The sequence below is a fragment of the Pinus tabuliformis genome, chromosome 8, assembly GCF_031772625.1.
Source record: "Pinus tabuliformis cultivar Carrire ecotype Pingquan chromosome 8, CPIR1, whole genome shotgun sequence".
Taxonomy (NCBI): domain Eukaryota; kingdom Viridiplantae; phylum Streptophyta; class Pinopsida; order Pinales; family Pinaceae; genus Pinus; species Pinus tabuliformis.
In genome coordinates, this window is record NC_142294.1 from 1,084,173,370 (window position 1) to 1,084,186,989 (window position 13,620).

Genomic DNA, 13,620 nt, shown 5'->3' on the forward strand with positions numbered 1-13,620 from the left:
TATTGATGCAAGTTGTGACATAGAGGATTTATTAGAGAATATTGATATAACAAATGATACAAAGGATCTTATCCAAAAAGTCTATTGCAACATGTGAAATAGATGAAATCTTGCAAATGGTTTATGCTAATTGTGGTACAAAAGACCTAATGGAGTTATAAAAAATGAATGAAAATGAATCACAATCACACAATGATTGCACTAATAATAGAAAAAAAAATGTGAAGACACGGAAGAACAACATCAAGAGCTTTCCAAATGTTTCTTACACCTTGGAAAGAGATACCATTCAACATAGGTTGACATGGTTTGGGGTATGACAAAGGAAACAACTTGCATATTATGGATTACTCCAAGCCGGTTAAGTTTGTAAGCCCAAGATTTATTGAAGATGCCCAAAATCTTGAAAATAAATGCCAACATTGTTAAAGATTTGGTCACAATGAGAGTTAGTGTTTTGATCTCCATTCTTGCCTTCATTGTGGGAAGACAAATCACTAATCAAATAAATGTCAAAAGAAGAATATTATTAAGAAGATAGATAATTATGAATGAATAAATTGTTGGAGACGGAATCCATAGGTGAAGCAACTACATCAGTCTTACCACCTAGTCAATACATAGGCAAAGACACAAAAAAAGAAGCAAAGGAAAATACAACAAGCTATTAAATAGTTATTCCAAATGATTTTGGACATGATCCAGATCCAATTCTAGGTGTCCTCTAAATTCAAGGATGGTACTCTCCACACCTCAAAGGGGGGAGAAAAATGAAAAAATAAACTCTCCTACACCTTTAAAATAGGGAGTAAATTGATGAAACAATGAAGGTTAGTGGACAACAAAAAACCACTCGATTATTCAAAGTAGATTGGTTATTGGTCATCTAAAATCCATCACATTGTTCAAAGTAGACTGGTTAGTGGTCATCCAATACCCATCACATTATTCATAGTAGATTGGTTTGTGGTCATCTAAAAATGAATACATTATTCAAAGCAGATTTACAACTTGGACCAAACACTCTATGGTGTTCATGCGCTACTTAGGTTCTACATAACATGCTAGCTTCTTCACCATACCTTGACATCATTGACTCCATCTACATTCTCTCATCCATGTATCTACATAACCTCTCTCTCACTTTATCTCTAGCCCTTGTTGATCCATATCTTGACTTGGCCTTCTAACATCATTTGCACTTGCTAGAATCACACTTTGAGTCCAAACCTAACGCTCCCCTTCTGCCACTTCATTGCAATGAGCATCTCAATCTGGTTTTTGTCTACATCGACTTTAATCCTTTCCTCTGCATCTGCTTGCTAAAACAATGATCCCAAATCATCTCAGGTTGGGTCATCCATGCATTGCTTTTGGCTTTTTAGCATGACCAAAAAGTACATTTCTTTCTTCACCGTATAGTAGTTTCTCGTTTTTGGCCCTTAGTTTTTCTTTGATGCGAGCGGTTATTAAAAAAAGGGAGAAATAAATACATGAAAACACATCATAAAAATAACATACAAACACCATAATTTAACAAAAAAAACTCTTATTGGAAAAACAACTTTGAATAAGAAATATACATTTCCTAACCTAAAAGCATCTTACAACGATTTGTTGCATAACATAAAAATATTATAAACAAAACCACAAATTACCAAAACTAAATTAATTTTATAACTAAATTAAATTCACTCGAACTACATACCAACACATTTATAACTTCCAATAAACTTATCTTAATTTTTATTTATTTATTTTTATTTTTTATAAAATAAATAAATTTCTCCTAGTCCAGCTCACTTCATATCAAATATCCAACTCACTTCATATCAAATATCCATCCATATGTATATCAGAGTTTCTAACCATGTCTTAAATAAAAAGTTTTTTTAAATCTTTAATTTAAAGATTAACTACATTAAATGGTCATCCAAACAACTAATGATGTAATTAAAAATTAACCACATTAAAGGATAGACCAAACAACTAATAATATAATTAAACTGAAAGACACTCTCATAAACCACATGAATGACAAAAATTATTAAAAAAAAAAAAAATCGGAATTGCTACCAAAACAGAGTTGAAGATATCGCCAATCCTTCAATGCACACGTCTCTTATTTTTAGCAAGTGCAACCAACCCTGCGACTGCAACAAACCCTTCCATGTTTATAATGGCCTGCGAGAAACTACGAAACCCCACATACCCAAAATAAAACATACTTCCATGTTTATAATTTACTTATAAGAAACTACGAAACCCTATATATCAAAAAGCAGAGGCAGAAACTATGAGAGCCCAACAGTCCTCAACAACATTACATATTATCTGTGATCACCACACATCTGATGTAGAACTGCTAATGGTGAATTTCAGTTTTGGGGAGTGAATAACTCGCTCTCGAACAGTCCGGTGTATCTACCCACTCTACCACTCAACAATGGATGATTTTAGAATTTACTGGTTCATCACTTCTCATATTTTCCCCTTGTGTGCCAAACTACAATACCAAAATTATTTTCTTATTTTGTAATAACTTCTCTGCAAATGGTCAAATGGTCATCTCTTTTTTTTTAAGTTAATTTCATTCTCTGGCTTGCTAACTGCATGCCACGTGTAGATACAGCAACTAAGGTAAATAGAGATGTTTCAAGGCACTAAGACTAGTAATGGTCCCAAAAGGTACAAAGATAGGCTGATAGGATTATTAAATTAGAATTGTTGAATTTTTCTTGAAGAGATGTTGGTTCAAGCCTAAACGATGAGCAATTTGGGATGGCTAAAGGTTTTCTAATTGTTTTTTATTATAGTAAAATTTGATAATTCATTGGTTTTACTTTCAAAAGCTTGAAGGAATTTGAAGAGCATATATAGAATTGCTTTGTGGGATTTGATCCCAAAATCATTGATTTGTAAATGCATACTCAATGAAATGTTAATTGGTTGAAACCCTACACAAATGTTTGATATAAGCAAATAAGCTGGAAATTTCCATTATTCAGAAGAATTGTAGTACCCAGAAAATACCAAACCCCTCAACTTGAGCATTAAAAATTCTATTGCGTTAAAACCTTCAAACTTGGTGGTAACCCTTCAAATTTGGGTAGAAAACTGAGAACAAGTATTTCTATCTTTTATGTGAGAACATTTTTATTTGAGAACGAGTGTTTCATTCTTTTATTTAAAGAGTAATTTGGTTGGAAAACTGAAAATGAATGATTCCTGAAAACTGGGAATGAGGGTTTCATGAAAAATCAAAACAGAGTGTTAAGAGTTAACCGTGAAACTCTTCAACCAACACGTGTTGTAAATTGACACGATGGCCAAGATGCACTAAACTGACAATAATTTGGCCACATGGGAAGAAGACATAAAAATTCACACTGGATAATGAAACATGACACTTGAGGAGTTTCTTCAAGTCATCATTAAATTGACAAAGTGGCCGAGATGCACTAAATTGACAATAATGAGTTAACCACATTGTGGCTCGCCGAGTGTGGCCACGACGAGACGACAACAACAAACTGACAATGAACTGGCCATATGGAAAGAATGAACAAAATTTAGCAAACTGACAATGAATTGGCCATATGGAAAGAAGGAATAAAATTTCACAAGGAATAAAAATGATCCAGATTTAAGCAGGAACGCAACAAATTACAAAGATAACCATATACACAAAGATGCAGCGGAAATAATACTTCATTTCATTAATGGAAAATATTGACATATGCTTACAAACAGAAATGGCAATAAACTAGCTAGGGCGATGGTAGCTTATCTCTGAGAAGAGATGTGATGGCTACATGCCTCTGAACTGTTCTGAACTGTATTACAATGAGGCTCGAAGGCCTATTTATTGTTGAGAAACAATGGAAAACCCTTCACATACCGAAACCTAACCCTAGAAGATGAAACGCCAAATTGTGGGCCCCGTTTGGGTAAATTGGTACATCAATTTCCCGGGGTCGTAATTTTGGCATACGATCTCCGTTTGACGCGTACGATAGCTCGTTAGAAAGATCTATCCGAGTACTACCACTTTGGGAGGCAACATAGGGCTCGGTCGCCCCAGAATTCCAAAAAAACGTCGTTTAGGGCCTCAAAACGGCTCCGGAAGTTCAGGACCCGAAAAACTGCTAAAAATAGTAAACTGTGCTACAATTAAGGAAACTGAAAATGCTGAGAAAGACAATGGTGGGGGTCCAGGTGGACCTGGCAGGTGGCCACCAATATCCACCTGGATCATTCCTCCCCCCTTAGGAAGCAATGGTCCCCATTGCGTTGAGCTCCTCCATGAGATGAGGAAACCTCTGCTGAACTTGTTCCCTGGTGAGCCACTTGCCCTGCTGAAGGAGTTGGCCTGCTTTGACAACTCGATACAGTTGGATATGCTGTTGGCGAGTGTTCTTGATCTGTGTGTCCATGATCCGATCAGTTGCAGCTTGTTCCATGCAATCTGGATTTAATTCTGTGGGTTTGAGCTGTTCTGCAATGTCGGATGTGTCTAGCAATGGTGGAAAGTATGGCCGAAGGCGGTCCACATTGAACACTGGGTGCAGGCCAAGGAATGGGGGAATGCTGAGCTCAAATGCATTGTCTCCCATAGCCTTAGTAATGGTGTAAGGACCATATCGAAGTGGTCTCAATTTCCGATAGGCTCCAGTAAGGCGTTCCTTTTGCAAATGCAACCAGACTTTGTCGCCCACCTGAAACTTGTGTGGCACCCGGTGTTGATCATGTCGCTGCTTGTACTTGGCATTTGATTTCTCAAGAATGTCATGGACCTGCTGGCGAATATGTTGGATGCGCTCAATGAAGCTGGTGGCCTTATCTGTTTCGGACTGGACATGAGCTGAATTCATGTGAGTAGCTGCAAGTGGCATGGCCACATCAATGGGGCATAGTGGCTGGAATCCTAAACCCACCTGAAAAGGGCTATGGCCAGTGGAGCTGTGAAGAGCTCGGTTGTAGCTGTGCTGAACATAGGGGAGGCTCTCGTCCCATGTGCGTGGATGCTTTGAGTTATACATGCGCAGAATGTGCACAATCATCCTGTTGACAACCTCTGTCTGGCCATCAGTTTGAGGATGGAAGGCTGTGGACTTCGTGAGTTTGGTGTCCAGCATTGACCAGAGACTGGACCAAAATGTGCTGAGAAACCGACTGTCCCGATCTGAGATGATAGACTGTGGGATCCCAAAGTGCACCCACACTCGTTCAAAGAAGAGTTTAGCAGTGGCTTCTGCTGTGATATTCTTCTTGCAGGCCATCATAATGGCCATCTTTGAGAACCTGTCGACGACCACAAAAACACAGTCATTTCCATGCTTAGTGGAAGGAAGGCCTGACATGTAATCCATGGAGATGGATTCCCAAGGTCGACTAGGGGTAGGCAACGGGGTATAGAGGCCTTGCTTCTTAATGGTCGGTTTGGCAATGGCACAGGCAGTACATGATCGGATGTAGTTCCCAACATCCTGTCGAAGATTCGGCCAATAGAAATAGTTTTGCAGTACTGCCACTGTTTTCTCGACCCCGAAATGCCCAGCAGCCCGACTGTAGTGTGCTTCCCAAATCATCTTGGCACGCTCGCTTGAAGGAACACAAAGGTGACCGAGGTGGCATAATAGGGCATCCTGGAGGTGAAAATCTGCAACCTGCCGACCCTCCAAGAGTGTCTGGTATGTGTGGCCGAATTCTGGGTCGCTTTTGTAGAGAAGTGGCCAATCAGAAGTCTCGTGCCCGCAAGAGCTGAGCACGGTGGTTAGCGCCATGATCGGTGGTCGACTGAGGCAATCTGCAACATTATTGGTGCTGCCCTTTTTATACTTGATATTCAAGTGAAACTGTTGCAGGTATGTAGACCACTTCTGATGGCGATCATTCTGCAATTTCCCTTGGGTCTGTATGAATTGCAGAGGTCGGTGGTCTGTGTGGATGACCGTTTCCTTCCCCAAAATGTAATGCTTCCATTGTCGGCAGGCCTGTACAATGGAATACATCTCTTTATCATAAGTGGGGTACTTCCGGACTGTGTCTGAAAGTGTTTCACTGTGATATGCCACTGGATGTCCATGTTGAGTAAGGACTGCCCCAATAGCATAGTCAGAGGCATCTGTCTCGACCTCAAATGGTTGTTGTAAATCTGGTAACGCGAGCACTGGTGCCGTGCAGAGGCGATCCTTCAACTCCCTGAATGCCTTCTGTTGAGATTCAGACCAAAAGAATTTTGCTTTCGCCCCGCCCTTGGTGACTTGACTCAAGGGCCAAGAAATATGAGAAAATCCCAACACAAACCTGCGGTAGAAGTTGGCAAGACCTAGAAAGCTGCGGAGCTCTGTTAGAGTGGTTGGAGAGGGCCAATCCCGAATGACTTGGACCTTGGCTGGATCGACATGCACCCCCTGTTCATCAATGATGTATCCCAGATACTGGACCTCGGTCATGCCAAAAGTGCATTTCTCCAAATTGGCACATAGCTTGTGTTGCCGCAGTGTTTGGAGAACCTGTCGGATGTGGTGGAGGTGCTCTTCCCAACTCTGGCTGAAGATCAGAATGTCATCCAAGTATACTACTACAAAGGAGTTGGTGAATGGCCGCAAGATGTCATCCATTAGCCTCATAAAGGTTGCAGGAGCATTCGTCAATCCGAAAGGCATGACCAACCATTCGAAGAGGCCCTCCTTGGATTTGAAGGCAGTCTTCCACACATCTGAGGGTTCAATTGGTACCTGGTGATATCCTGACTTCAGATCGATCTTGCTGAAATATTTCGCCCCCTTTAGTTGGTCTAGGAGGTCATCAATCCGCGGGATCGGGTACCTATTACGGACAGTGATCTTGTTCAGCGCCCGATAGTCAATACAGAGTCTCCACGTCCCATCCTTCTTCTGTACCAACACTATCGGGCTCCCACAGGGCGAAGAACTCGGACGGATGTGACCTTTCTGTAGGAGCTCCTGAATCTGCCTCTTGATTTCATTGTTCTCCAGAACGGAGCGCCGATAAAATGGTCCATTGGGTAGCGGCGCACCTGGGGTCAGATCAATGGAGTGCTTGACTTGACAGTGCAGAGGAACCCCTGCCGGGGAGGTGAAGATGTCTTTGTACTCCTCCACAATCTTGTCCATTTGTAGCTGCCGTGCAGAGGGACCTCGTTTGGAGGCCGCGGCCACTGTCTTCTTCTTCCCTTGAGGGCGTATCATCAGGAAAACAAATTTCCTGGTTTTGGAAATGATCTTACTGCATTGTTTTGCAGTAATCAAAGAGATGGCGGCAGGTGGTGGTACCTCTGGTATCCTGAACAACTTATTTCCCAATGTAATAATAACAGCACGGGGCCTTGATTCATACACAGCATGTCGCTTCCACAAGTATGGTTGTCCTAGTAATACATCACAAACTTCAAGGGGAGCAATGTCACACAATACCTCATCCGTGAAGGGCTTGATGTTGTATGGAAGGCGACACTGCTGGCTCACGCGAAGATCTCGCCCTTGGTAAAGCCACCCAATGGTGTATGGTTGTGGATGTGCTGTGGTCGGTAAGCCCAACCGCTTCACGACCTCTGCCGAAATGAGGTTCTTCTGACTCCCGCTATCAACAATGAACTGTATCGGGGAGCCCTTGACCCACATCTGGGAGTGGAAGAGACGCTCCTCCTCCTCTGGATCTTCGGGTTCATTTTTCTGGATCTTTGCGGTAGCAACAGTGGCGCTGGGATCCGCATCAATGATCTGCTTCCCTTTTTCATACCCCTTATCGGGTTCTGACTCAGAGTCGGAACATGCATCTGATTCTGAAACCTTTAGCTCAGCCACCAGTGACTGTTTGGCCCGACACTCACTTGTGTTGTGAGTGGAGCTCTTATGGAACTCGCACCATTTTCCAGTGTCCTTTCTCGGCTTCGCGGCGTTGCTCTTTGCTTGCAGCTTCAGCTGGTTGTCTTGGGCTGTCCCGCCTTGGCTTTGTCCTTTGTTCTGTGGTTTAGGGGCACCTTTCCCCTGCTTTGGATTCGCAGATCCAAAGTCTCGCTTCTTTTGTTTAAACTTCTGCTCGACTTTGACGGCATACCGGTATGCTGCGCCGAGCGAGGGGATGTTTAGGAACTGTATTTCTTCCTGGATGTACTTGTGCAGGCAGCCACGGTATTTGAGTATCAAATGTTGCTCCGAATCCTTGATACCCAACTTTGTGCGAAGGGTATGGAAAAGATTGGTGAACTCCGGCACATCTTGGTCCCTTCCCTGCCGCAGCGTGGTCCACTTTATGTATTCATCCTCATAGCTTCCGACAGGGTAGTACTGCTCCTTGATGGCATCCCGGAACGAATCCCAGGTGGGTGCGGCTGAAAATAGTGAGCCAGTACTTTCATCCTTCTGCTCGCAGTAGGTTTCCCACCAATCCTTGACGTGGGGGGCTGCTTTGAGAAGAGCAAAAACAATCTTTTCCCGACTCGAAAATTCATGAACAGAAAAATAACCCTCTAGCAGATTTAACCATTTATCTACGGCATCGGCGTCTATCTGACCCTCGAATATGGGGATTTCAAAATTAACTTGTACCTTAAAGGGTGTGGCGTTTCCAGAGGAGCTGCTGGAAGCCGATGCGCCGCTTCTGGGTAGCCGCTGAAGGATCTGCGCAAAGCTGTCCATCATCGTGTTCCGTTGTCGCTCGAGCGCTTCTTCGAGCAAGATTTTGATGGGATCTCCTGCCCCCTCGTCTTTCTTCTCGTCCGCCATGGGAGGCCGTCGGGATTTGCGAGGCTGGTCTTGCAAAGGTTCAACCAGTTCAAGCCCTAACTCCTTATATTCCGACCTTGTTGGGGACATGCAAAGAAAAACAGAGAAAAAGCAGACCGCTCTGATACCACTGATCCAGATTTAAGCAGGAACGCAACAAATTACAGAGATAACCATATACACAAAGATGCAGCGGAAATAATACTTCATTTCATTAATGGAAAATACTGACATATGCTTACAAACAGAAATGGCAATAAACTAGCTAGGGCGATGGTAGCTTATCTCTGAGAAGAGATGTGATGGCTACATGCCTCTGAACTGTTCTGAACTGTATTACAATGAGGCTCGAAGGCCTATTTATTGTTGAGAAACAATGGAAAACCCTTCACATACCGAAACCTAACCCTAGAAGATGAAACGCCAAATTGTGGGCCCAGTTTGGGTAAATTGGTACATCAATTTCCCGGGGTCGTAATTTTGGCATACGATCTCCGTTTGACGCGTACGATAGCTCGTTAGAAAGATCTATCCGAGTACTACCACTTTGGGAGGCAACATAAGGCTCGGTCACCCCAGAATTCCAAAAAAACGTCGTTTAGGGCCTCAAAACGGCTCCGGAAGTTCAGGACCCGAAAAACTGCTAAAAATAGTAAACTGTGCTACAATTAAGGAAACTGAAAATGCTGAGAAAGACAATGGTGGGGGTCCAGGTGGACCTGGCAGGTGGCCACCAATATCCACCTGGATCAAAAAATGAATACTAGCTAAAATTGCACCATCACAAAAACAATGGCAAAACAATTTTCCAAAAGAAACCTCCCACTTGAGCATTGCAACAACTCGCACTTTTGCAAACAGATTGCTCACAACTACCGCGCATTGCAAACTAATCTCTTCCCAAGTATTCAAAAACAAAATTTTCCAAACAAATTGATACAACCACTAAACATTCCATAATCACTCACTTTAGTCCGACAAATAAACAGTCAGACAGATAAAATCCATGCAAATATTCAAGAACATATTTTTGCAAACACATCGCAAGACTATTGTGCATTACAAAATAGTAGATTCAGCCTTGCTGATAAAATCCATCCAAATATTTAATAACATAATTATAAATACTCATTGCTCACAACCGTAGTGGATTTGTAGAATAATTGCTTCAGCCTAGCAAATAAAATCCATCCAACTATTTGTAAACTTCAAAGTCAATTATTAAAAAACATATAAACAAGTTCCACTATGAAGAATTTTGGTAGATGCACAGCCCTATCTTGCAGACAGGATAAATTATTGTTCAACAACCAGTTTTATACATGAAGACACATATAGCACTTCAACATTGATAAAAGACATCGTCATACAACATCTTGTATTGCAGTCGATTATCAGTGAAAAGTAATAGAAAGTGCAGAATATTATCAGTGTAAAGTAATAGAAAATGCAGAATATAAATCACAAGGAATGTTGTCTACCGAAAAACAAATTAAATTTATACATGAAGACACATATAGCACTTCAACATTGATAAACAATAATTATACCATTTAATAATGAGGAGCTTAACAAGCATCAACATGCAGTATGGGTTCCAAAACATTGATAAACAATAATTATACCATATAATAATGAAGAGCTTAACAAGCATCAACATGTAGTATGGTTTCAAAAAACATGGCTTCGAATGGAAAAAAATTCCATATTAATAAGCAGCTACAATTAGCTCGAGTCGACCCATTCAATTAGAAGTCATAAATAGACAATATCCGTTGTAGTCAACGTAAACTTGAATTATATGACATTACATAATCCTGCAGTCTACAATGCGTTTCTACAAAAAGCTTCTTTCATCAAATATATGTACATGCTACAGAATTCTCCCCCCAAAAAAATCCGACCTATACAAATCATCACCGTGAAAACAGGCCTAGGCCCTTTCCCCATGGATACCCCTTGCAAGCTGAATGTCTTTCGGCATGATGGTCACCCTCTTCACATGTATGGCGCAAAGGTTAGTATCTTCAAACAGACGGACAAGATAGGCCTCTGCAGCCTCTTGAAGTGCCAAGACAACATGACTCTGGAATCGCAAATCTATCTGAACACAATAAAACAAAATAATTAGACAAGTACCACCTCCAGAACAGAGTACCAAGAAATTCATTGAAATGGGTCGCCAATTAAGCTAACATTTTAACGAGAAAGGTGACACGTTACCTTGAAGTCCTGGGCAATTTCCCTCACAATCCTTTGAAATGGAAGCTTCCGAATTAGCAACTCCGTGCTCTTCTGATACTTTCGAATTTCTCTGTTCAGTCAATTAAACAATTTGCAATAAGATACATATACTATAAAGAAAACATTGTAAACATATCGATAGAATCTGAAGCAAATTTAAACTGCGTGTACATATCGAAGAGCAATTGTTCCGGGATGATATCTATGAGGCTTCTTCACACCTCCGGTCATGGGAGCAGATTTACGAGCAGCCTAATTTTAAAAAGGAGCTTCAAAATAAAATGCCACAATAAAAACAACATGCCTCAATTAACTCCACCAAAGATGCAATGGAAGAAATATAGGAAAGTCGTTACCTTTGTTGCGAGATGCTTCCTCGGAGCCTTTCCTCCGATAGATTTTTGTGTTGTCTGCTTCGTACGAGCCATGATTCAAGGAAAAAAGTGATCTACAACATAGAGAGCAAGAACGAAAGCATAAGACCAAAGCCCAAACATTAAAATAGAAAATCCAAAACCACAACAAAAAATTACTATCAATCTCTTTCAAAGAAACCACTTAGCATAAGACCAAAGCCCAAACATTAAAATAGAAAATCCAAAACCACAACAAAAAATTACTATCAATCTCTTTCAAAGAAACCACTTTTAGGCAATGCAATCGCGATCACACCTCTTTAAATAAAATGGAGATTTTCCCGTACTAAACCCTTGAAAACAAATTTGAAGAACAAGGAAAATAGGAAATCAAAGCAGACATATACTCTGAGACAAACTAAAATGGAAATAAAACATGGATCCTAACCCAAGAACAACCACAAACCCTAGGAAACCAAGAGAATTCACTATGTCAAGAACAATCTAACAAGAACTTTTTACATCAAAAGTGGAAATAAAACATGGATCCTAACCCAAGAACAACCACAAACCCTACTAAACCAAGAGAAGAATTCACTAAGTCAAAAACAATCTGACAAGAACCTTTTACATTAAAAACCAGCAGACACGCTACAAGAATATAAATATGAATAATAAATAGAAACACAGCCAAAAGAAAATTGCTACACAACGCCCTTTTTGAGATAATCTGCATTCACAGTATTCTAATCCATGAGTGCTTTTTGAGATAATCTGCATTCACAGTATTCTAATCCATGAGTGCATGCTTGACTGTTCGATACCTGTTCCCCATTAGAAACATGGGAATACAGGTAACCTGATGAGTGCATGCTTGCCAGATGTGATGAGTGGGAAGGATAATGAATCGGTAAATATCTTTCACTGTCAGATATCAAACAGAAAAACATATAAGAAACAAAGTGCAGACGAAAAACTCACTGAAAGGAAGGCCTATCGGCCTAATTACTGTCGCCAAGAAAATCGGGCATGAGTGGGCAGAAAAATTCTTTAATGGATCCATCTATTTAATAGGCATCGGAAGCAATGATTACATTAATAATTATTTGAATCCCGCTCTGGGTGATTCTTGGGAATACAGTCCGGATGATTTCATTGATTATCTTGTCTCCACGTTGCGCCAACAGTTAAGGGTGAGTTTTACATAATTATAAATTTGAGTAAAACCAATACCAAATATTTAAAATGAGGCAGAGGCTACACCAATTGGGCATGCGCAAGATGCTCTTCACAGGATTGGGACCTGTCGGTTGTATTCCTCTGCAGCGGGTAATGACAACAGATGGTAGTTGCCAACAGAATCTCAACGAATATGCCATCAAGTTTAACGCTGCCGTGAAAAACCTCATCGCTGATCTAAATTCAAAACTGCCAGCAGCTGGCTTTATCTTTACAGATGGTTACCATTTCTTTATGATGATCATAGAGAATCCCCAAGCTTATGGTGAGAGTCAAAAATCTTTAATACGTAGCAATTTGCTATTCAAATAACAACATGTTTCATGGGATTGGTTTTGGATTGGCGAGTGAGTGTATTAACTAGACTTTATGGATGCAGGGTTTGATAATTCTGATACTCCTTGCTGCAGTATTGGAGGATACCGGCCCACATTAACATGCGTGTCTGCTGCAACGCTGTGTCCAGACAGAAACAGATATTTGTTCTGGGATGAATATCATCCTACTGACGCTGCAAATGTATTGATTACAGAGAATCTTCTGTCTACCGTAATTTTTTTCTCTGCCAATTCTACTCACTCACTTGCACCATCGCCATCGCTATCTCCGTCTCCATCTCCATCTTGACAGTACATTTGTCTCCGTTTTATTCATACATATATATATATTACAAAAACAATCAAACTTTCATCTTCTAATTATAGAATTTTAGTACTATTGTTTTCACATTTTTTGCAAGGAAGTAACGGTGGCTTGAGTACTATTGTTTTCTGGCAAACAGGGCCCCACTGTGGGATGTTGCCACATCATCAAGTCATCAATGTCAGAGGGCGAAAATTGGCAAGTGTTGGTGAAAAATAAATGACAGCCTAGTTCAATCTATGTATAAATCTATGTGTGTGAATGTAATGATTAAGCTCTTTTATAGAGTCTTCAGTTTTCTGTCATGGTATCAAAGCTTAGGTGAGCTTCAGGAAACAAAACTCGTTGTGAGGAGAGGCCGAGTGGTATTCGTTGTGTGAGGCCAA

General features: G+C 40.8%; 2 protein-coding genes across 2 annotated transcripts; one reads left to right on the forward strand and one right to left on the reverse strand.

Moving 5' to 3' along the window:
• Positions 1-10,686: 10,686 nt before the first annotated feature.
• LOC149239094 (histone H3.3-like) lies at positions 10,687-11,425 on the reverse strand. The gene is made up of 4 exons (XM_089367065.1): positions 11,354-11,425; positions 11,176-11,249; positions 10,977-11,070; positions 10,687-10,857 (listed from the first exon to the last, which is right to left on the reverse strand). The coding sequence occupies exons 1-4, from the start codon at positions 11,423-11,425 to the stop codon at positions 10,687-10,689; spliced, it is 411 nt and encodes a 136-aa protein (XP_089223191.1).
• A 770-nt stretch (positions 11,426-12,195) lies between these two features.
• On the forward strand, positions 12,196-13,219 carry LOC149239095 (GDSL esterase/lipase At1g74460-like). Its single transcript, XM_089369751.1, has 4 exons — positions 12,196-12,207; positions 12,322-12,546; positions 12,608-12,857; positions 12,972-13,219. Exons 1-4 carry the CDS (start codon positions 12,196-12,198, stop codon positions 13,217-13,219), a joined length of 735 nt encoding a protein of 244 aa, XP_089225877.1.
• Positions 13,220-13,620: the final 401 nt, after the last annotated feature.